Source organism: Peromyscus californicus, unplaced genomic scaffold (genome assembly GCF_007827085.1).
Source record: "Peromyscus californicus insignis strain IS unplaced genomic scaffold, ASM782708v3 Scaffold_10__1_contigs__length_136768540, whole genome shotgun sequence".
In the NCBI taxonomy this organism is placed as follows: Eukaryota; Metazoa; Chordata; class Mammalia; order Rodentia; family Cricetidae; genus Peromyscus; species Peromyscus californicus.
Window position 1 is genome coordinate 74,376,729 of NW_026294391.1, and position 26,723 is coordinate 74,403,451.

General features: G+C 33.2%; 1 protein-coding gene across 3 annotated transcripts in view; it reads left to right on the top strand.

The window, feature by feature from the left end:
• The window catches only part of Pcdh11x (protocadherin 11 X-linked), a 609,896-nt gene that overhangs the window by 41,760 nt on the left and 541,413 nt on the right, over positions 1 to 26,723 (top strand). For all 3 annotated transcript variants that reach the window (XM_052735086.1, XM_052735076.1, XM_052735067.1), the window contains exon 2: positions 2,019 to 2,602. In XM_052735086.1, the coding sequence (XP_052591046.1) occupies positions 2,063 to 2,602 (540 nt within the window). In that variant the 5' untranslated portion in view covers positions 2,019 to 2,062. The remainder of the gene's footprint in view (positions 1 to 2,018; positions 2,603 to 26,723) is intronic.

Here is a 26,723-nt window from a genome sequence, read left to right on the forward strand (position 1 = left end):
TGACTGGCTGTAGGTCTCTATATTTGTTCCCATTTGCTGCAGCAGGAAGCTTCTCTAATGACCGCTGAGCTAAGGAACATAGCAAAATGCTATTATTGATTTATTCATTTAGCTGAACAATAGTATTTGGTTTTCCCCTAGGTCCATCTGGGATCTACTCTCAGGTTCTTTGTCAACCAAGTTGCACTGGGTATGGGTTCCATCTCATGGAGTGGGCTTTAATTTAAATCGAATATTGGTTACTATCACAAACTTTGTGCCACTGTTGCACCAGCTTATCTTTCAGGCTGGTTAGTTTTGTTGCTCAAAGGCTTTGTAGCTGGGTTGGTGTTCACCTTTCTCCTTTTTTAGCGTGTACAGACACCTTCCTGTACCATGAATACTAGTCCCTAGGGGTGAAGGTTCTAGGTAGGCACCAGATCAACTTCTCTGTATTCAATGATTTGTGTAGATTTTGCCCTTAGCATAAAGTCTTGTCATCAGCTTGTAGAGTACAACTTACAGCCTTTGCAATAGTCTTCATTGTTTGGAGGTTCCCACGGTAAGATTTATGCCAACAACTCAATTTCATGTTACCCATTCCAAGTACTGGAAGCTTCATTTCATGATGAGCAATGTCCAGTCGGGGCACTGTCTGCCTTCTTATTTGGCAATTTCATTTACATCACCTTCGTATCTGTATATATTTTAGGAAGCTTCTACTATTTTAGGTTTGCGAATGACCTCTCAAATGACCCTGATTTTACTTTTTCCTCCCTGTATTCCCTTCCTGTTCCTGTTTTACTTCCCCATCCCTGTTTGATTCTCCTATTTCAGTCTATCCCCTTCATCCATATATAACATTTGTTTTATGGTATGGAGTGATGAGCTATATACTATCAAAGGAAGATTTGATGAAACTGTGATTAGCATAACTATCTCCTGATAATTTTTGTGGTTTAAATGTGGTTTAAATAAACAATAACACTACTTTCTGCTATTTTTATATAAAAAGTACTTTTTTATTTTCAAAACTTGTCCAGCTATTCTTTAGTTTGTCTATTCTTATGCCATTTTAAAGCATCAACTTTCATTTTCCAATGCACAAATGGGAATTCTCAAATTTAGAACATATTAAACCCATATCTCCTATTACGTATTTACATGTTATTTAGCAGGCCTATAATTCTGATCATAATATATATTCATAAGCTTTTTGTCTTATTCCTATATTCTATCAGTATCCTCAAAGGTATGAGTTTCACTGCTCCCTGAAATAAAAACAAGAAACCAAAAAAACTATTTTTCCTAAATTCCTAAATGAACAGATATATTTATAGCAATCTGAAATTTTCATAACTGTAGTTTATATTTATTGGTTTCTTCACACAAAAAAGAATCAAATCCTCTTTACATGTCATAATTTCTCCCCTATATTTAGGTATTTTGCACATATCCCATTTTCTATCTTAGAAGATTCTTGCTTTGAATTCAGACTTGAGCAGGTCCTTCATGTATCAATATATTTTGCCTACTTTCATCTGGACAGTTGTACATTTTTATGAATGGAACTGATAATATGGAATACTATATTAAATGCTTATTGACAGTAAATTAATTGTGTTTGAATTCATGAGTAAAACAAAAACAATATTTTTTGTGATTCTAACAAATGCCCTTTTATTTTTCCTTAACGGTTGAATTAAATATTAAATTATTTGTGTTTTCTTTAAATATCTTAATATATTAAAATATATACACATCTTCAATAGTGGACACTGATCTTAATAGCCCATCTCTTAATGATCATAGGTAATTTTTCATTTATCTTCTTACTATAGAAATGCATAATAGTTGATTGAAAACAAATTTGCCATTTAAGTATCACTAGTGTTAATATTTCATTTAATGATTTGAACTTAAAACATTTAGTTAACATGAACATTTATGGTTGGATTTCTAATAATTTCTTTTTCTCTCTCTCCTTTTTTGTTTCTTCTTCTCCCTCCCTCTATCCTTCCCTGTGTTTTCTTTGTCAGTATACCGTGGGCTGACAAACAGTACCTGTGGTATCGAGACTGGTATGGACTTGTTGTCCGGGACGTATATATTTGCGGTCCTGTTAGCATGCGTCGTGTTTCAGTCTGGCGCCCAGGAGAAGAATTACACGGTCCGAGAAGAAATGCCAGAGAACGTCCTGATAGGCGATTTGTTGAAAGACCTCAACTTGTCGCTTATTCCCGACAAGTCCTTAACCACTCCTATGCAGTTCAAATTGGTTTACAAAACCGGGGATGTACCTCTGATTCGGATTGAAGAGGGTACTGGTGAGATCTTCACTACTGGCGCTCGCATTGATCGTGAGAAATTATGTGCTGGAATCTTGTTGGATGCCCGTTGCTTTTACGAAGTGGAAGTTGCCGTTTTGCCGGATGAAATTTTTAGATTGGTCAAGATACGCTTTCTGATAGAAGATATAAATGATAATTCACCGTTATTCCCGACAACTGTCATCAACATATCAATTCCAGAGAACTCGGCTATAAACTCTCGATATTCTCTTCCAGCAGCCATTGATCCTGACATCGGAATAAATGGAGTCCAAAACTACCAACTAATTAAGGTGCGTTTTAAAAAACATTGTGTTAAAGATATTAACTCCCTTATAGAGTATAAGACCTTTTTGAACTTATCAGTAAATTTTCACATTAACTTTTCAATATTTATGCAAAGCAAACTAGAGAAAATTCACTAATATACATTTTTCAATCACACCTTTTTTTTAAAACATGCTCTGTGTATATATTTGTAGATGTAATTCTGCTACATGGGGCACCAAAAGTAGTGTAATTCTAAACGGTCTTATTATATAAGAAACACAGAGCCAAATAAAGAGTTAAAAGTCCAGACATCGAGCAGCAGCCAAGACCTAAGACCACCTTATCTTACCACTCGCTGCTGTCCTTCCCCTGAGAGAGAGACCTTCTTCCTGTGTCCTATCTTTTTAATTTCCTTTCTGTTCTGCTTTCTCATTGGTTCTAAACCCAACCACATGACTTTCTCATCTCTGCCTGTCTATGCAGACCTCCAGGTCTCTATGGTTCCTACTGAGATTAAAGGTTCAGGTCACTGCCTGGCTGTGTCCTTGAACACACAGAGACTCTGCCTGCCATGTGATTGGATTAAGGGCATGTGCCACCACCGCCGGACATCTGCTAAATGGTTTGCTCTCAGGTCTGATCCCCAGGCAACTTTATTTATTAACATACAAATAAAATCACATTTCAGCACGAATAAAATGTCAACAGATATATTCCTGTCCAAACATTTTTGTCTACATTAACTAATATAGGCTTACAGACAAGGAGCTCAGCTATACTATTTACAAATCAACAGACTATTTGGTAACTGACTTTGAATCTGTCTAGTCATGGCTCTGTCATAAACTTCAACTAAACACACAATTTTAAGTGAGGAGGGGAGAGGGGGATCTTTGGTATGTAAAATGTGTAAAAAATATTCTCTAATGAAAGAATGACTAACTGGGACAATTAATATTTAACTCATCATTTCAGACAAAAAGCTTAATCTTAGCACTTGAAAAGATCTCAAAATTTTGAGACGTTAATAGGAGAACATTGTTTTTGAGGATTTCATGCATTGTATAATGAAATATGTTGATATATACCTACATCACCCGACCCCCAACTCCTTCCATATCCTCCCAATATTTCCCCATCTAAAAGTTTTATTAACAGCTCTTCTGAATGTATTTGGATTATTGATGAAATTTTTCACAATGATTTCAAGTTAAGGCTAGATCCCTAATCATCTTCATAATCCACAAAGTGGGACTAAATGTTAGCCACTGTTCTTTTAGTTCTACATATTTTTGTCTGAATTATTTGAAAACATGGAATTCATTTGCTCTTATAAAAAATGTAAGTAGTTTTGTGAAAAATTTTCAGTTCATCTAAAGAATTTAGGGTAATTTTTTTAATTACTAGGAAGCTTTGTAGAATAGTTGAAAGTTCAGGTATTGGTATGCAATATAATAAAATGCACATAATGGTCTTCAGATAGTGAACATATTTGCAGATATCATATTGATATAGAAGATTATTTTAATTTATGTTTTTGCAGATTATGTGCTACCAAATTGCAATTGACATAATGACTACTGTTCTAAAGTACTGGAAGAACATACACATAATGCATTCTGATCATTATAATGTGTAGATTTTGACCCAGGGGATCAAAATATGGGAAAATTGCTCAACTGATCCTGTTGTTTTCATAAGATGCATATGTTTAAAATGAAATTGAAGACACCAAACTTCCTGAGTGAACTCAAGTTAATGCTGATATTTGAGTGTGTAAATTAATTCTAAAAAGAAGGATTTATTTGAAGTAGTGATAAAAAACAGTTTAGGAGATTTGAAGATAATTATTTTAGATTAGGTCTCTACAATAATGTTTGCTTTTCTGGTGAATTGAAAAAAATACAGAAAAGATATTAATCAGAATTTTGTGCACATTTTTTTTTTACAAATTCATTTTTAACAAATGTCCTACCTCCTGTCTTTTCTCTCTTTAAAAAATATGTATATGGGTTGTTCTGTAGTTATTAAAGGGATGAAGTAGGAACAAAGCACAAAGCACAAAGTACAGAAGCATACATGAAATGTTCAGGAGATATATTAAAATATTTGACTACTTAAAAATGTGAACTTTAACACTTTAGAATGTAAACTGTATAACAATATTGACTCTCAAGCAACCCTTTCCTGTAAATAGGATTTTCCTTGCCTGGCCCACAGTCGGGACAAATCTCTATCACCTGCCAGTCCCACAGCCACTCAGACCCAATCAAGTAAACACAGAGATTTATATTGCTTAAAATCTGTATGGCAGGCTTCTTGCTAACTTTTCTTATATCTTAAATTAAGCCATTTCTATTAATCTATGCCTTGCCACATGGCTTGTGGCCTACCGGCATCTTCACATGCTGCTTGTCATGGTGGCAGCTGGCAGTGTCTCTCTCTCTCAGCCTTCCATTTCCAGAATTCTTCTCCTCCTTGTCTCACCTATACTTCCTCCTGCCTGACTACTGGCCAATCAGTGTTTTATTTACTAACCAATCAGAGCAACACATTTGCCATACAGAACATCCCACAGCACTTTCCAATAAAAGTTTCTTCCGTTATAAATGTTCTCAGACTTTGTTAGGCAAAGGGTAGCCTTTAAGTATATGTTATTTGAGTACCTGAAAAGTCGCAAAGGATACCAAGAAACTGAATTATTTTTGTGTATGTCCGTGTATGTGTGTAGTATATTTTGATCAAATTCTCACACTCACTTCCTTCCAACTCTTTCCATATTTCTATCACTTTTCACTCCAAACTTCATGCACTTTTTTCATATATATATATATGTATATAATATATATTATATATATATAATTAAGAAATTTTCTATTCATTTTACATACCAACCAAAGATCCTCTCCCCTCCCTCCTTCCACCCCCAGGCTTTCCCCCCATCCTACCCCCCATTCCATCTCTTCCAGGGCAAGGCCTCCCTGGAGAATAGCAGAGTCTGACACACTCAGTTTAGACAGGTCCAAGCACCTTCCCCTGCACCAAGGCTGTGTAAGGTGTCCCACCATAGGTAGTGGGCTCCAAATGATGCCCTAGGGATGGGTCCTGATCCCACTGCTAGGGGGCCTTTTAAACAGATCAAGCTACATAACTGTCTCACCTATGCAGAGGGCATAGTCCAGTCCTATGGAGGCGCCACAGCTATTGGTCCAAAGTTCATGAGTTCCCACTACTTTGGTTTGGTTGACTCTGTAGGTTTCCCCATTGTAGTCTTGATGCCCTATGCTCATAGATTTTTTTTTTAAATCCACTGAATCTGTTTAATGCTGCCAGAATCCTCTAACTTAATATCAATTTTAATAGCCATAATTAATAAGTGACTATGGTACTGTACACCAGATCCTAAACACAAAGTGTTTATTTAGGAAACAATAGTATAAATTTAAATTAAAATGGGGTCTTAAAAAACTGAAACCAGACAATAGGACTATTACGGGTCCCTCGACTAGACATTTTGAAAAATGTGTTTTTTAAAATGCTAGACTTCATTTAAGGAATAATTTTGCCCTTAGGACAACATTACACAGTTTCATATTTATCTTGAAAACTGATTAGCAAATTTAAATGAAACAATTTTGCTGGAATGATTCCAGCTTTGTTAAAATATGTTTGTTTACATTTTTGACATTCTTAAAAAATGCCATGAAATGGTAGATATAGTCTCACTATACAATTGTCAATAACTTGTAGAAATTTGGCATATAATTTCTTTCTGCTTCAGAACACATGACACAACAAAATAACTATATATTGTACCTAAAGTACTTGTGCATTTGTATAGGACCATGAACAAATACTGTTTGGAGTGCTTGTTAAAAATAATGAGAATGGAATAAAAGTATTGCCCTGGGCACAAAATTGGCTATGACATGGGTGACACTAACTGAATGCACTTTGACTTGCAAAAAAATGTCCTGTCAGGAAAGTGGCATGTATTCTGTGGGAGAAGTAGCTAAAACAACAACAACAAGAAGAAAAGTGTTCTGATTCATCAATAAATTTTAGTAAATTTTGCTGTTTGAAAGTAAGTAGGCCAACAATAATAATTTCTAGAAGACTTACTGTCTTACAACATAGGTTGATATTTAATTGGTATTAATCTTATCTCTTTTATTGAATACCAGAGTAGCAAAATTGCAGTTGGTCGTAACTAGGGTAATATAAAATATATATGTAAAGGTCAAATAACAGAGAGAAAATAAAGAAAAATTCTAGGGAAATTTAGGTCTATTTACAGTTTCAAATTAACTAACTGAAATTAAAAGTAATGGTGAATATTTTTTAAATGTATAACTATTTCTAGAATATATGAAGTATAGCACCGAATAGTAGTAAAACTTTAGTTATTATGTAAATGTTTTAGTAAAGTTTGGGTTCATATTATCCTGTGATTTTATGTATGCTCTGGCACAAACCAAGAAAGTATTATTATTCCATGTGTATAATATGTAAAAAATGTGTCTTAGAATGGTAATTCTCCTATAACTTGTAGGCAATATGATTAGGAGTTGGAATATACTTTTTGACTCTTAAACTTGATTAACAGACTGACAGATAAACTTGAGATACCAGGACATAATTTAATGATAGAAGAGTGAAAGGAGAGATGATGGAGAGAGTGTTCGACGATAGCATAAAGTTATTCTGCTTTATTAAAAAAAAGATTTTTAATTTTTAGAATGATCAATTTAAAAACAAAATTAGTCATTTACATGGTATTAGTGAGGCTCATTTTCAAGTTTTTAAACAGAACATTATAATTTTAAGGAAAATAAATAAATACAGGCATCTTTAGAAAAAAATCTAGATGTGAAACATTTTTTCTCTGCTTTAAACAATATAATACATTTTGAATTCCCATGAATTTAATTTTCAAATATAATTTCTCCTTAGATTAAACTGTTTGAAAATTTGCTATATCTATCTACCTGTCTATCTATCTATCTATCATCTATCTATCTATCTATCTATCTATCTATCTATCATCTATCTATCATCTATATGTATGCATCTATGCAAAACATATTTTTTATTCAATACATCATAAAAAGAGTTAAGCTGGATCTAAGAAATCAAAGAATCTCTATCTGTTTAGGTTTCACCTTTTAAAATTCTAATACCTTTTATTCCTAAAACCCCTTTGCATTTTCTAGGTCTTATTGACAGATAAGTCAGTGTTTTCACAAACAGAAACATCCCTCAGGCACCCTATCTCACACAGTATATGGACAAAAACCGGAGGGACACACTATTTCCTTTTTGAAACTCGGAAAATAGTGTGTATGATGAAGTTACATATGTCTTCAACATATGTTTTGCCTCTGATTTCCTTTTTTTTTCTCTTTTTATGTAACGTGCCAGCAGTAAACTTCCTATACCATCCCAATGACAGTGAGCTGATTGGTTCTCTTGAGAGAAAATGACAATGTTGTTTTGTGCATAAAAGAGCATAAAGACAAAATTTACCCTTGATCATCCCAATCAAAGCACAGACGTGTTTATATGCATCTCTAAAGCATTATAATTTTTTCCATCAACCAAAAAGAGTAGTCTATTTTATGTAAAGCATTTAGGCTCTTATTTTTATGTATATACATTTTCCCATTGATAGAAAACTAAACTTGCATGACTACAAATAACCATAGAGTTACATTTATTGTAAAATATGCTCTCTGAAATTCAAAATTTATTTTCTGCCACAAGGTTTAGTGATGCTAATTTAAAATTATTGATATGAGTTATTAAAAATATACTGTAGAGAAAAAACATTCAACATTCATTTTTATTGTCAAAGAAGTAATTTTATTTAACTGTATCTCAATGTGTCATATAATACTAAATGGGATAAAAGATTCATTAATGATATAATAGGCAAAATATACAACAAATGGCATGTGTAAATGTTTTTAGAAACTGTATAGATGTTATTTGCTCCCCAAGAGTCTCAGAAGAGTTTCAGTACAAATACATCCTAATTTATTAACTATAAAATAGCGTAATTAGACATTTATTCTTTCAGATTTAAGATTACGTGAATTCATATTCTTAAGTTCTATGATGTGTGGATTATCATTTCTGATCTCTGTTGAACAGGAATAAAAGAGGACTATTAAATGCTAATGACTGTTAGGTCCCTAAAAGCTGGGGTTATTATCAAAGTGCACCTCCAGTGGGGAAAACCAACAGCATAAAATTCATTGTGTTCATAAATGGATCTTTATTAGTGCTGTCGGTTTTTATTAAAGTGAGAATGTAACACTAATAAGATCAAGTAACTTTTGACTTCATTGCAATTATCACAGTCCTGGTTAGTATTCATAGTCCAATAATGAATTACATTAAATACACTTGTTAGTAATAGTCCCACATGGAACCATATATGTTAGACAATCAATTCAGTAATTTATAAATCAAGACTTTGAAGAACAAATGAGTTAGTAAATCTTTTCAGTTTTTTTCACATAATGATTTTTAATTTAGTATTAGTAAGTAAATATAAGAAACTACTAAATATTACTAATAGGTAAAGACTTTTTGATCTCTTATTCTTGTTCATCTGATATATAAATGATAACTATTTTAGTGCTTAAATTGACTATTAAAATATTTTAATATTAATTTTATTATTAAAACCTTAGAAGTAAAAAAAATTACCACTTACCAAAATTAAATAGATCCAAACTGTATACATCTTAATGTACAATGCTTAATTTTACGAATGCCAAAAGGAATCACTTAGTAGCTAAGACAAAAATGCACTGACACAAGGACTGAGGCAATGGACTAGCTATTAAAGGCAATTACAGCAACAACAAAAAGACATAACTATATTTAAACAAGAAAAACCTTACTTGGTACATAACTCTTTAATTACAACAAAGTTCTTGTCACAAAAAGCTGTTTAACACTCAAATTTGGTCAATGATAACAATGTAAGCCAGGAAATGTACCAATGTAGGTAATATGTTTGGTACAAATTGTTCCTTTTGTTTACTATTCTAGCAGCTATAACAACACTCTGCTGTAGAAATATGAAATGAAGTATGCTCTTTTAGTCTTAGCTCAAAAACTTAATGAAGGCCTGGTGGTGATGGCACATGCCTTTATTCCCAGCACTCGGGAGGCAGAGCCATGTGGATCTCTGTGAGTTAATGCATGGGTAAAATTTTTATATCAAAAATGATGAATTTGTATATCACACATGTATGTTTTATGCAATAAGATAATTCTGATATAAGTTATGATTTCATTTATGCTTATTCTATAAAAATAGTTGATATAAATTTGTGCTTTTATTAAGATATGTGTGTTTAGACATGGTTTTGACAAATATTTTCTTCAGCTGAAAATACAAACTGAATGTAAAAAGCTCTCACTTAGAAATAGAACACTAGGTCTTTGAGAGATGGCTCGGCAATTAATAGCACTGGTTGCTCTTGCAGAGGGCCCAGTTTTGGTTCCTAGCACCCATATGGTGTCTCACAACAATCCATAACTCCAGTTCCAGAGGATCATGATGCCTTCTTCTGACATTTGTGGACACCACGAAAATGGTGCACAGATGTACATACAGGCAAAATACACACACACACACACACACACACACACACACACACACACACACACACATATATATATATAAAATAAATCTAAAAATAAATAATAAATAATAAAATCCTAGGTGCAAGAGCTGTGGCTCATTGTATAATGTGCTTGCATGCAAGTTTAAGTACGTGAGTTAGAATTCCCAGACTTCATGTAAAGCTGGATTACTGCTATGATAAGATGCTTGGGGGAAAGCAGGTGAATTCATGGAAACTTTAGGGCCAGCCAGCTTGGCGTGCACAATGCCAAACAAGTGACACTGTCCAAAATGAAGTGGAATCTGAGGAATGAGGTTTTCCTTTGCCTTTCACACATGGATCATTGCATGTGCATACCTACATTCACAAGTACACCTACACATATACACATGTATACTCCCATACACACAGACAAAAATTCTAAATATAAAATAAATTAATAGCCTTCCTTTTCATTCATTCATCTCGAGCTTCATGAAACTAAATCAAAAATATGAATAAAGAAATAGCATAATAGATCAAATTATCTGCTTTAAGTATAAATAAGTTTCAATATAGTTTTCTTGGAAGTGCCTTTTGGTTTACAGGTACAAGTAGCAACTAGGTGCACCCATAGAAGACAAACATGGACTTCAATTTATTCTAATAACATACAGGCTACTTTTATTACATATTATTGAAATGTTCAATATTCACTGTTCTTTTGCTTGTGGAATGCAATCTTTGCCAATCTTATTCCATAAAAATGTTACAAAACACTTTATCAAGAAATGTTAACTCATCCTTAATAGAGAGCTAAGTATATGAGAATAGAATACATGCACTCACATATTTTTGCAAAATAAACACATGTACCCACACACTATAGCAACTAAAATTATGCAAAGATATATAAATATTTTTCATTTATTGTGCAATATTGCAAACAATTACATATGATCAATTTTAAGAAACCTGTTTTTTATTTTTAATATATAGGAAGACAGTTTAATGGTATGATGTTTTAATTGCTACATGTACAGATCTCTATATTTATAGGTTAACTAAGAAGAGTATCATGGAGTATGCATTTATATGATAGAAAGACATTAGAAACAAGAAGTATAAGTTTGGTTTCATTAAATATAATAAGGTAAAGAGTGATTTTCATTATCAAATCTAACCTTGTCTTTGAGTTCTCTTTGAAACCTGCATTATATGAAGAGTTCTACCAAGAATATTTGGTATTCTTTTGTTTCTTATACATGTATAGGTATGTGCATATATACAGTTTATTTGATCATTTCAAATGAATGTAATTTAAAAAATATGAAGACCACATATTCTGTCTTACTGTACCAGTAAATAACCATAAATACCTTAGTACAATTCCAATGATATAAATTTAATTCAGTTAATGAACATCTAATGCAAAAGTCTTGAGGGAGAGAAATAGGTTTGAAAATAGTCATTGTCTCCATGGAGCTTAATAATGGGCAGTATAGAAAATACTATCCTGTATTAATGATAAGTAGGAAATATTTATTGTTATGAATGAGCATTTTCTTTTGAACTATTCATACTGTTATGGACTTGTTTGAAATCTTCAAAATCAAAAAATACTTAAAATTTTCACATCTACTTTAACCTATTAAGATTTTCACTAAGAATCATAAGAAATTACTAGCTTTACAATTATGGTAGTGATATTTTGTTGACATATTTGCTAAGTAATAATTTTGAGCTAAGAAATAAATAATGTTTTGATGATAATGACAATACCTGTGCCAGTATTAATAAGTACTTTAGCCTATTACCTTAATTTTCAAATTTGTTATCTTTAACTCTAATTATTCTACCATATACTAAAGAAAAATAAAATATATTTACCTAACAATAGTGCTGAGTATATAGTAATTAATAAAATAATATTATTTCAAATTTTCTGAATGTTTTGAAGAAAAGTGTTCTATCCATAATAGTTTTAATGTATAGTTTAAGTTTAGCCATTGCTAACTTTTTATGAGATCTGATGCTTTATATTCTTTAAAAAGAGTATTGTGTAAACTAAATTTACTTTTTCATACATATTTTATGTATGTGTACAAAGAAAAATATGACAGCATTGTTTTCTTTCTCAATCAATGACACTGGCTCCACATTTACTTTTGGAACTAGTTCAAAGTAAAAATATCTTCCATTTACCTTCTTTAGCTTAACTCTTGAATCCGATGTCTACTTCTCTTCATTTGTCTCTGCCTCTCCTGTCTCTCCATATGACTATGATGCTGCTAATATGAATACTTTCCCATAGACTGCTTCTACCATCTGGAACTGCTTTATTTACATCTCATTCATATGCCATTTTTTAAAATCATATTTTCTCTCTTGTCTTTTATCACTGTGTGAACTTTTTTTTTTGTTTTCCTGTCTTTTTCCTTATAAGTCTAGTCATGATTATCTTTTCATAGTGGATTTGTAGGAGTGGTATGTAACGGTGTGTTTGTGTTTTATATCTCTGGTCACTCCAAATGGAAAACATCATGCATATTGTTTTTCAAAATTTGGCATCATCAATCTGACATTATGTTAACATTTCTTCTTGGTTTATGGGAGGACCAGTGTGTCCTTTGAGGATGATGGTTTACTTAGAAGGAGCATCTTAAAACAGTCTGGCAAGGGAAACACAGATTAAATGTCCTGAACCAAACGTACAATAGAACAAAAAAGGCTTTGTTGTCAGTAATGAAAATCATAAAATTAATGGTTAACAGAAGAACAAAGTGGTCTTCTAAATAACTCCAGGAAACATACATTTTAGAAAAATGGTTTAATGGTTTATAAATAAATTAAGAAATGTAGAATTTTATAGATTACTTTCATTTGAGGGTAATGTTTTAAGTCGCTGAATGATTATGCAAATGAATGTGAGAGTCCATATAGATATCAAAATACGGAAAATAAAATCTCGGTTATTTAAAGTCTAATAAATATTCCATTAACTTCCAGAAACTCAATTCCCTTCATAATAAATAAATGTAAAATGAAGAAAGGCTAGAGGAGGTATTTGAGTATAAAATAAGATTATAAGTTTCTGGTGTTAATTATTTCATTCTTTAGTGATCTCACCCTGGGTTTTTTCTTCATAGTTAAGTATTTTAAAAAATTATGTTCTTCTAGAAACATTTAAATCTTTCAACTTAGCATGAAGAGAGTTATTACTATGGTAACAACTACAAATAGCCATACCATCCCACCAAACATATTGTTTATCTAAATTGCAATTCCTATGGGGGGGAGCTTTTCAAGTGGATATAGAAATGGCCACAATGTCATTTTTAATGGTTTAGGAAATGTAGTAGCATGAGTGTATCTTTTAGTAGAAGCCCTTATGGGACTGGAAAAGTAAAAATGTCATCATTGCTGACAAAACATGTATTCCTTTCTTGGAACATTGCTAGCTGGTTTCTGCATGAGCTAAACAGTGTATCCATCTGTATGCTTTAAGAATATGACAGTTTCTCTCAATTTATTTTATTTGAAAGCTTTCCATGAGTTTTCAGATAATGGAAGTTTTGCTCTAAACCTTCAATGGTGTTTGTTTAAGATCAAACTTCTAACCAGAATAAACAGAAAGATTATCATACATGTAGAGCTCTCATGAGGAAAACCATTGAAATTTGTATGCATGGTAACTAAATTAATAAAACTGATGCTCTGATATCTTTAAGTCTTTGAAATCTGTTTTTGAAATTATTTATTTAATAGATGAGACTTCTTGATAAATATTGGTAATAACAATATAATTACCCTGTGGGATAACTAAGGAATTTCATTTATTCTCCAATTACTTAGTGTATATTTTATATGATATTCTTATCTATATCTAGTCTTTAATAAATCTCAATTGTAAAGGTTTAGGGCAAGAACCATGCAACTCATCCTTGGGGTATTATTTTACACATGTGTACTTGTTAGTATTTGTCAAGTTGCCAGGAACTGAGACACCAGAAAAAGGGAACTTCAATTTAAGAATTGCCTTCATTGAGTTGGCTTATGGGTGTATCTTCCAGGTACAATCTTGTGCGGTGGTAGATATGGGAGGACACAGCCCATTGTGGGCAATGCTGTCCCTGGGCAAGTTGTCCTACATTGTGGAAGAGAGCTGGCTAAGCATGAGACAGCCAAGGAAAGCAAATCAATAAGCAGTATTCTTCCATAGTCTCTGCTTCAGTTCCTACCTTCAGGGTCATGCCTTAGTTCCTGTCTTGGCTTCCATTGATTATGGACAATAACCTATGAGCCATATAAACCCTTTACTCTCCTAAGGTGCTTTTGATTGTGGTATTTATGACAACAAAAGTAAGTCACAAAACAGTGACTAGGCTTATTCCAATAATGATAAATCTCAATGTAGCACTACAAAGTTAAGTTTTCATTACTGGACAACTATTCAATTAGTCAAAAGTGATTATTAATTATTGTTTTGTTCATCTTATGAAACAACATCTCAATTAGAATGCATAAAGATACTAGAAAACATAAACTATTGTTTATATAACTTTATTAATTCTTACCAAGTATTGATGTGCTGACAATTATATTTTTAACTTTTTATTGAATCTTTGTGGATTTCACATCATGCATCCCAGTCCTACTCATTTCCCTGTCCCCTCGTGTCCACTCTCTAACTTTGCAATCTCTCCCCTGAAACAAAATTTAAAAGTAGAACTAAAATTTAAAAACAAAAAAACAAACAAAAACAAATTTAAAAAAATATCTTGGCAGGGAAGCTGTAGTGTGACCCAGTGAGTCATACAGTATACCCTTTATTTTGTTTATAGGTACTGTAAAAGTTTCTTAGGTATGTGATTGCAAAATGATTTCATGTTAGTTGATTCATCACTGTTAATGGTGCCATCCTGCATTAGTATTTATTTTTGCTCATAGTAGCCTTTTTGTTTCCATTTATAGTGTATTATAGGGAGATTTCTGCTATGTTTGGCTTTCTAACAAATACATAGCTGTGTGCTTTCTTACATGGTTAGTGATTGAAACTTTGAAAATGATAATGTGCCTTCATATTTGTAGTTGTCAGTATTTGTATAAAAAGATAACTGCCAAGTGAGTTCCAGGAGAGGCGCAAAGCTACACAGAGAAACCGTGTCTCGAAAAACCAAAAAAAAAAAAAAAATAACTGCTTATTTTGATATTTGGTTGGGAAATACTTATTCTTTTGAGTACTTATTGCTAAATGATTTTTCTGCAGTGGATTTAGAACGTATTTCTAACAGAGTTCAGACTCAATGTGTAGCCTAAAGAAATAATCAGTTATATGCTTTGTATTTGTTTTGGTGTGTATATAGTTACCTTTCGTTGATGCTCACTGGATTATCTACTATTTACTCGCATTCTATAAAATAAGGATGACCATGTAATGGATCCTCTAACCAACTCAGCATTTTTAAAACTAAAATTAAACAGGAATAATCATAATATTTAGTTATAATATTTCAAATGCCAAAGTTCTACACCTATTTCTGCTTTTCAGATTTATGTTCCATAACCTCTTCTTTCTGATACTCTGATTTACTTTAAGGTAGAGAATTACCATCTCACATGGATAAAATCAACTCTTGAACTAACTTTACCTTCATGTAGACAGAAGTTTTTCTGATACCACCCGGCTCTCAGCCACGCAGATCCAAATAAACACACAAATGCTTATATTAGTTAAAACTGTTTACTCAAATGGCTCAGGCTTCTTGCTAGCTAGATCTTATACTTAAATTTATCCATAATTCTTATTTATGTTTAGCGACATGGCTTCCTACCTTTTCCCAGTTCAGCCTTCACATTTTGCTTCTCATGGCTGCAGCAGCTGTCCATGTCTCCTGACTCAGCCTTCTGCTTCCCAGCCTCCTCTTCTCACTTACCCCACCTATACTATACTTCCTGCATTTTATTTATCAATCAATCAGAGCAACACATTCACAGCATGCAGATATCCATAGCACCTTCATTTTATCTTAGCACTACAATACTCAGGTGAAATTATCTGTGTTAATAAAAGATTAACTTGTAAATGAAAAGATTATCTAGCGGCAAACAGGCTGTCATTAAAGTTACATAGGGTAAATCCTTTTATAAACTAAAATTGTTCATCTTATGTAGTGCTCAAAATGCTAAATAGGCAAGAAAATGACATGCAAAGCAGACATAATTGCATTAATAATTAGTTTATGTACAAGATGTCCATTCCCCTCATCATAATTCAAACGTACAAAGACTGTCTTGCTTCTACACACAGATATCTGGCAAAGATCTAAACAGTGGTAATTTTCAGATGTTTAATGTGATTTACCTTTTCCTTTCCACATTTTTATAAGTTGCTATTTATCATAAGACCATTTGATTATAGCCTAAATAGATGACAACTTACAGAATTGCTTGATTTTCATTTCTAAATAATAATTGCTTATAGATCCAAGAGATTTGAGTAGTTTTTAATAGAAAAAGATGTTGACTTCATCATAAATATTTGTATGAGTGATTTTTATTTCTCCTCATTATGCTGGTTTGAAGATAATAGATATGTATCAAAGTTACATTCAGTTCTTTTTCTCCATTAATGGACATTTCAAAATATGAGGTCACAGATACCAGTCACAAGGAATTCAATTTACATCATGTGTTTTGGTTTCCTTAGTGGATTTCCTCACATTTTTTCCCTCAGGGATTTGGTTAGTACACATTACACATATTACATAGGTAATATACATTACACATATTACATGTATCTCATATACTATTATCATTCTCAAAACTTTTCCTTAATGGTAAGTTTTGATTCCCAAAATGTTGTGTAAATTTTGACTCATTGAATACAGAATTATATTTTAGTCAGAAATGTTCCATGTCAGTAATGTCTTTCATCAGACATTATTCAGAAGTTGAAGTGATTAAGTGAATTTGTAAACACATTTCAAGTATAGTTATTTCAAATTCATCTTAATTCTTAGATGCACTTTGACTGCTTTAATATAATCCTTATAAAAATAATTGAATTTACTTCAAGTACATGTCTAGCTAATATATTTAATGGCAGTTTCCACAAACATAGATAACTCTGGTGATAATAAAACCAATTTACATACAAAAGGTGGTAAAGAGTTCACTTACATTGATAATATAATAGTTAAAATTTTGCTTATTGTCAAGGTACTTAGCTTCATATCATTTATTTATATTTGTCTCAGCAATTTTCCAAATTACAAACATATCATAGAATATGTTTATCATCTTTTAAAATATAAGTATTTACTAAACATTTACTTATTCACTCTCATTCATAAGACTTGCTACATTTTAAAACATATACCCAAGAATTGTAATTTTCTTGAGAATTTGTGATTGTATTAAATTAGTATATAGTAACCCAAACACAACCTCTAAGCTTGCAGTATTAGTGCTATTACATTACGCAGATTTCCTTGTGCATGTGAATATGTGTGAGAGTGATTTAGCACAACACTGCATATGCATAATTCATGCATTTGAATAGCAATAATCGTATTTCAATGAAACACATCTATCCTCAAGTTTATTTTCCTTTAAAACAACTTAAAGATTCAAAAATTATTTACTTCAGCAAAGCTAAGTGAAGATTCCTAAAAAGTTTTTAATTTTTCTTTTGTTTTAATGGGCATCAAATCTAGAAAGCATTTTTTAAAACCTGAATTCTTCATATAGTTAGGTAATCACAAATCTCCATTAGAATTTTTTGTTCACTTTAAATCAGTGTTACAAACTACTTTGTTGGTTTCTGTTATATAAAGAACATCTTTTACAAAGTATGGAGTTCTTTTTGTATAAGAGGCTAGGTCAAAAGAAATAGTTTTATGGCTAGTTAGAGCAGTAGTAACCTTTTATACTTAAATTATTTGTTTTTGAGAATTTCATATGCGAGTAGTAGCAAATTTTGAATAGACTTTCTAGTTGGACTTTGAATGGAGTCAAAATCTCAGTGTAACAAGGCAATTATAAAGAAATGACTGTTTTAGAAACTTACATTAGCACAGCTAAATATCCTTTGAAATATTCTTGATAATCTGGCATACATTTGTAGCTAGAGTTTTTCTCTCCAGGTCCCGCCAACCCCCAGCAGTCCTGTAGCCCACTTAGAAAATAAATATACAGATGCTTATATTATTTAAACTGCTCGGCCATTGGCTCAGGCCTACCATTGTCTAGCTCTTACTCTTATACTCAGCCCATTTCTGTTCATCTATATGTCGCAGTGTGTTCTGTGGCTTTACCTGCTGCCTTTACATGATGCTCCCTGTATGGCAGGCTGGTATCTCCTCCTCTCCACCTTCCTGTTCTCTCAATTTTTCTCTCTGTTAGTCCCGTCTATACTTCTTGTCTGGCTACTGGACAATCAGTGTTTTATTTATCAATCAGTCATCCACAGCATACATTTGTTTAAACTATTTTTCTTACAACTGCTGATAACTTATTGAGGCTGGATTAGTAATAAGAGAGTATACTTAGCTACAGTTTTAACTTTTGCACTGAGTCCCAGTGGTAAAGTAGAAATGTTATTTCAGTTTTATCACATTTAATACTTTAAACTACTATAAGAATCTTGTTTATTAAATATTTTTTAAATTTCCAAAGTATCATTTAATAATTTTAATATCATAAAAACTTTTCTAGACATTATGACTTAGAACTCCATTTTTGAGAACATGCTATTCAAGATATATGACTTTCCACATATACAACAGATATTTTCCTATAATGATGAAATAATACATTATACCTCCTTCAAATTAAGTCATGTATTAATTATTAATGAAAAATAGTTTACTATTTATGACATTAAATTTGTAAGCTTTATTAACAGTGGATCATAAGGGATAGAAAAGCTCTAATTCAATAAAGAGTTAAATTAAATGTAATTTCGCTACTAACTTCATACTCTTAAAACACTTATTTTATAACCCTTAACTGTCAAGAGTTGTCACATCTTTTGACATTTTTGTCAGCTCTTTTGTAGAATAAGAGAGAGTTATTGCTATAATAGGTAAAGGATGAACTAGATCAGCTTTGTAGATTTCAAAACAGTAATAATTCCTCTGACTTGCTAATGTCTTCATTATATGCTGTAACAGATGAGTATTATTTCTCAAAAATTAAATTAGGCATATTGTGAAGTCTGGAAAATTTTCCACGATTCATAAGTACACTGTACTGACTGTATCTATAAGTTGATCAATAGTTCATATATGCCCTGAAAAAATATTATAAAAATTAGATACAAACTGAGATATTTAAATATTGTGGTTTTTGTAAAAATTTTCACATTCATATGCATTCACTATTTTTTGTTGTGAAATAGTATAAGTCAGGCATGGTAGTACACATTTATAATCCAAACACTTATGAGGCTTAGTTAGGAGACTTCTACAAGCACCTGGCCAGCTGGAACTACAGAGTAACACCTTGTCTACATAAATAAAATATCAATAAAATAAATTAAGCTAATATGATATTTAACTTAAAATAATATAAAATGAATATATTGGAGATTTGATCATGTATAACAAAATATCCTCTGTGCATATATACACATTCTTATGTTTTCAGTTATTTTCTCACTTGATTCAGCTTTCCCTGAATTAGAATAGGTCCAAAAATGTGAATCACTTTAAGTTTTAAAAATTTAGTTGAAATCAAGATACCTGTATACTAAATCATTTTTCCCACTTTTAAAATAGGGTTGTTTAATAAACTAATCAAATTCACTTGAATTCAATATTATATTTTACATGTGCATAAAAGCCAACACACCTACTGTTAAGGTACCATGTTTTAGGACCTTTAAGTGGTATTTTCTTTGGTCATGCAAATAAATTACTTTGTTAAAATAATTAGTTTGAGTGGCATCGAAACGGATAATGGGTAGGCACACTTGCTGTCAAGCCAGATGACCTGAGTCTGATTCCTAGACCCACATGTTGCCTAGAAAGAAATGAGTCCCTCCCAAAAATTGTCCTCTGATCTTGTGAATCAGCAACACACACCCATCCCTACACAGACACACAGTACAGTGAACAGAGGATGCATTTCTCAAATGGTGAATACAATGAAAATTCTTTTTCTTTTTATTATTATACTAGTTTGTTTTTATTATTTGCTAGCATAAAAAATCTGTTAAAAATTCCTCCTCCTAAAAGCCCATTTGCATTTTCATAAAACTAGCTCTTAGTTATTATTGACTACAGGTTTTTCAAATGTTCTTTTAATCAAAAAATAACAAAATCTAAACAAAACCATGTTTGTTATAGTCTGCTTACTCCCCTTGAAAAATTTGTTTGTACCAATAATTCTCATAAAAATTATTCTCCATTTACATTTTTCTTGATTATCTCCAATTCTGCATTAGACCCTACCTACATTTTTAATTCCAGTAGTATAGAATTCAGAGTAAAATTTGTCTTTAAATACAATTAAGTATTTTCTTAGGTCTGAAGTTCTTATTTTGTTTATTCAATGATTTTCGTAGACATAATTGACATTTGTAACTCTGTACCTTTCTTTTGCATTGGGACATAGAATGTCCTGTGCACTGTACTAAGTTTAGCAGCACCGTGGACTTCTGATTACTGTATTCCAGCCACATTCTCTTATCAAGTTATGACAAACAAATGTGTCCAAGGTTTACAAAATATCTTCTGTAGGGAAACATTTATAAAAATATCTTCCCATTTCCTTGTGATATTAAAATACTTTGAATTTTATATAAAAAAGGGTCATTTGAGGGATAATATGGAAACCCAATACACACACACACACACACACACACACACACACACACACATACATATGAAGGTTATTCAAATTACATCATCAAATAATGGGGAGACAGATTCCCAACTGACATCTCTTGTCACCAAAGAAAATATTCAGTACCTGGATTGGGTTGCAGTAATTGAGTTGTTGGCCAAACGAACCAGGCTGTTGCCAAGACTATAAGTTTCTCTTCACAAACTGATGGAAAGGTCCCATTGCTAAAGATATCATCTCCACAACACATTGACAATGAAGGAATTAAGTCATTGTCTATACAGAGCCTTTACTTGTACATTCTAGTTGCCTTGGTACAGGAAGGTATATTAATCAAATATCCTTTACTAATCTGTTTTCCAAAATTAGAAGACAATTTGAGAGAAAAATTGCATACATGAGTGTATTTCTTTATATATGTGTTCAGCATTATTGGAGTTCAACTAGTAAAAGGAGGATTATTTCTTCATTAGGAAGCTTACTTTTCTAGTTTGAGTTCATGATTTCACAAGAATTATTGATATTATTAAAATAGCAAACCTTGAAAAACTTAATTAAACTTGTAATATGTTTAAAAAGTGAATTAGGCAAATAAAAATTTATCTGAAGATTCAGTATGTGAATGAAGCACATAAATTTATAACTGTGTAAAACAACTAATAAGACTGCTTAAAAATAAACATTCATTAATCTAGTACCTTTAAGATTGTGTTTATTTAGGAAAATATACTTCACTTTAGAAGTTTTGTTTTAAGTAATTTGCAGAAATTACAGGGATGTTATTATTCTATTGGAGGTTATAGAATACAGTAAAATTATTAACACATTAATAATTTTTCTTGAGCAAAAAGTAAATATTTGGCATTATAAAAATATTACCACTAATAAGAATTGAAACTGATCTTAATCATAAATTACTTCTGAAAATCAGTGTCATAGTTCATAATGTTTGTTGAAATTAAATATTATAGTTTGCTTAATACATTTATGACTCTATAAACATGAACAGTAGCTATGCTTCTAGACCACAGATGGCGTTTTTCATATCATAGTGTTGCTTTACAAGTCTGATATATATCAGAGTTAGAAATTATCTGACAAGATAGAAGACTTTTGTGGGTTTTATTTTTGTTGCCCTGCCAGAACACCTGACATAAACAGTTATAGAAGGAAGGGCTTTTTTTAGCTCATAATCTAACATAGTTCAGTCATATGATGGCAGCAGTAGTATTTGACAGATGACCTAGTTCATGGTAGAAAGCAGGGACAGAATGAGGGACAGAATGAGGATCTAGCATCTATTTCAAATGTTCACACAAGTGACCTACCTATTCCAGCTAAGTATCATTTCCCAAAGTAGCAATAACAAATATGGAAAGATCATTCAAATCATGATCCTATGGAGGAACATTTCATAGTGATACCATTACGGTGCTTCCAAAGTAGTAGGAAACTGTAGATCGTATTGGAGTAGTTCTATCTTGCCCCGGATTAAAGCACACAGGAACCAGGAAAAGGGGCTTTAAAAACCTCTGAGAAATTCTCACTTCAATTTGCTAAAGAAGTAGAGTCACAGCCGGGCGGTGGTGGCGCACGCCTTTAATCCCAGCACTCGGGAGGCAGAGCCAGGCGGATCTCTGTGAGTTCGAGGCCAGCCTGGTCTACAGTGCGAGATCCAGGAAAGGCGCAAAGCTACACAGAGAAACCCTGTCTCGAAAAACCAAAAAAAAAAAAAAAAAAAAAAAAAAAAAAGAAGTAGAGTCACTCATACCCAGAATAAATTGAATTCCCCATGCCAAGTATAATCTTTTTTGAAGGAATAAAAAATAGAGATTCTGTACATTGAGCATAATGAATGCAAAAGAAATTGGATGTGTCTCTTCAATTGTGCAGAGGTGGAAACACTCAAGAGCTGGGTATAATGACACAAATCCCAGAAATCAGGAGGTTGAGGCAAGAGGATGGACATTAGATCAATACTAGTCAGGGCTTCATAGTAAAACTGTCTTCACCACAATAAAAACAAATAAAACAAGCAAATAAAGAACAACAAAAGTACAGAGAATGAACGATGGAAGGAGACTGAACCCTGAGACTTACAAGGGAAAATATTGTGGTAAAGCTTTATATCATGTAACACTATTTTTCCTACTCCTGAAAATATCATCTTATTGACTTTCTCAACCAGAAATTGTTTCTGACACTGTATCCAGGCATCTTGAATGTTAGCTATTCATTATTAATAAACAAACACTTAGTTCTACATCAAGGTCTATGAAGCTTATGAAACATTTCTTAACAGACTTAACTTTACAATTTACATAAAACTGATCCTTATATTAGTTACTGATTTAATAATAGTTCAAGTTAAGGGTATTATACATGAAATGTTTCTAAAGTATTTTAGATCATTTATTTTGTATAATTTCCCAGTTGAAAGAAAAATTTTAAGAAAAACAAAAACAAAAAAGTGAAATATTTTATAATTTAATTACCTAGCATAGTGAATTATGTTTTGTGAATCTGACTTATCCACAAAAAATGTTACAGTTCAGAAGTAATAGAGTAGTACTAAAGATAGCATGGAAGATATCCTTAAAATATTTTATAATTCAGCCGGGCGGTGGTGGCGCACGCCTTTAATCCCAGCACTCGGGAGGCAGAGCCAGGCAGATCTCTGTGAGTTCGAGGCCAGCCTGGTCTACAGCGCGAGATCCAGGAAAGGCGCAAAGCTACACAGAGAAACCCTGTCTCGAAAAACCAAAAAAAAAAAAAAAATTTATAATTCAAACTTAATTATGCAATTTCCCTTTCTTCCCTCCAATCCTTCCCATGTCTCACCCTACCTCTGCTCCCTCTTAAACTCCTGACCTCTTTAAAAAAAGAAAACCTTTTTATTGTTAAAAGTTACATATATGTTCCATGTTACTTGTTTCATATATGTGGTTAAATATATAAAGTAACCTGCTGAGTCTGTTTTAAGTTGTATGTATGTATATGATTGGGTAACCCTTTATGATTCTCATACCTGGTGAATATTATTTCTCCCTATCTCATCAGTTAGAATCATATGTAGCTCTCCATCTAGGGGTAAGGCCCCATGAGCTTACCCCAATCCCATTTGGCATGACAGCTGTTGTCATTGTTAGCCATATTGTTGAGATTCCACAAGTCTTTTTTTTTTAATTAAGAAAATTTTTTCATTCATTTTACACACCAATCAAAGATCCCCCTCTTCCCTCCTCCTGCCCCCCAGCCTCCCCTCCCAATCCACCTCTCATTCACTCCCACAAGAAGGCAAGGCCTCCTATGTGGAGGGACATTCAGAAGACGCAAGTCCAAGCCCTTCCCCCTGCCTCAAGGCTGCAAGAGGTGTCCCATCATAGGCAGTGGGCTGAACAAAGCCCTCTTATGCACCAGAGATGGATTCTGATCCTACCACCAGGGGGCCTCCCAAGCAGATCAAGGTACACAATTGTCTCACCATGCAGAGGGCATAGTCCAGTCCCATGTAGGCTCCACAGCCATTGATCTGACTTTCATGAGTTCCTTCTAGTTTGGTTTGGTCAGGCCTGCAGGTTTCCTCATCATGATCCTGATGCACTTGCTCATAGAATCCCTCTTCTCTCTTTGACTGGACTCCTGGAGCTCTGCCTTGTGTTTGGCTGTGGATTTCTGTATCTGCTTCTATCAGTCATTGGAGAAAATTTCTGTGATGGCAGTTAGGGTATTCACCAGTCTGATCTCTGGGGCAAGTCAGTTCAGTTCAGGTACCCTCTCCACTATTGGAGTTGCCCAGCCTGCGGTCATCCTTGGGAATTCCTGGCAAATTCCCTAGCACTGGGTTTCTCTCTATCTCTATGATGTCTCTCTCTATCATGGTATCTCTTTCACTGCATTCCCCCTCCCTCCCTGTTCCAGTTCAACCATCCTATTCTCTTATGCTCTCATCCCCTATCCTCTATCTTCCATTGCCCACCCCTCATCTCCAGTTTACTCATGGAGATCTCAGGTATTTCCCCTACCTGTGGCAGTCCATACATCTCTTTTTGGGTCTTCCTTGTTAGTTAGCTTCTCTGGAGTTGTGGGTTGTTGCCTGATTACCCTTTGCTTTATATCTAGTATCTAATTATGAGTGGGTACATACCATGTTTGTCCTTCTGAGTCTGGGTTACCTCACTCAGGATGATTTTTTCTAGATCCATCCATTTGTCTGCAAGTTACATGATGTCATTTTTTTTTCCTCTGCTGAGGTAGTACTCCATTGTGTATATGTGGCACATTTTCTTAATCCATTTTTCAGTTGAGGGGCATCTAGGTTGTTTCCAGATTCTGGCTATTATGAATAATGCTGCTATGAACATAGCTGATCATGTGTCCTTGTGATATGATTGAGTATTCCTTGGGTATACATCCAAGAGTGGTATAGCTGGGTCTTGAAGTAGATTGATTCCCAATTTTCTGAGAAACCGCCATATGGATTTCCAAAGTGGCTGTATCAGTTTTCACTCCCACCAACAGTGGAGGAGAGTTCCCCTTGTTCCACATCCTCTTCAACATAAGCTGTCTGCGGTGCTTTTGGTCTTAGCCATTCTTACAGGTGTAAGATGGTAGCTCAGAGATGTTTTGATTTTCATCTCCCTGATAATTAAGGATGCTGATCTATTCCTTAAATATCTTTTGGCCATTTGAAATTCTTCCTTTGAGAATTCTCTGTTTAGCTCTATAGCTCATTTTTTAAATTGGATAATTTTTATTTTGATGTCTAGTTTCTTGAGTTTCTTATATTTTGGAGATATGCCCTCTGTCAGATGTGAGGTTGGTGAAAATCTTTTCATATTCTATAGGCTGTCATTTTGTCTTATTTACTGTGTCCTTTGCCTTACAGAAGCTTCTCAGTTTCAGGAGGTCCCATTAATTAATTGTTGTTCTCAGTGTCTGTGCTACTGGTGCTATATTTAGGAAGTGGTCTCCTGTAGAAATGAGTTCAAGACTATTCCCTACTTTCTCGTCTATCAGGTTCAGTGTAACTGGTTTTATTTTGAGGTTTTTGATGCACTTGGACTTGAGTTTTTTGCATAGAGATAGATATCGATCTATTTGTAATCTTCCACATGTTGATGTCCAGTTATGCCAACATCATTTGTGTAGTTCTAGATATTCTGGAGTATGGTGATATTTTATTTTTACTAAAATGTTATTTGTATGTTAATAAATAAAGTTCCCCGGGGATCAGAGCTATTAGCAAGCCATAGGAAAGCTGGGCAGTGGTGGTGCACACCTTTAATCCCAGCCAGCACTTGGTAGGTAGAGCTAGGTAAGTCTCTGTGTGTTCAGGGATACAGCCAGCATTGGATACACACACCTTTAATCTCAATACCAACCATAGAAGACCTGGAGGTCTGTACAGACAGGCAGTGACGAGGCGGTCATGTGGTTGGGTTTACAATCAATGAGAAGGCAGAACAGAAAGTCTATATAAAGACTTTAACACAGGAAGTAGCTCTCTTTTGGAGAGGTAGGACCACCGCAGGAGGAAGGGTAAGGTTTTAGCTCTTAGCTCTCATCTCTTGGCTTTCTTCTTTGCATTGGTTCTGTGTTTCTTATTTAATAAGACGGTTGGTTACATCTACACTGGAGGCTAAAGCAGGAGAATCTCTTGAGCCCAGGA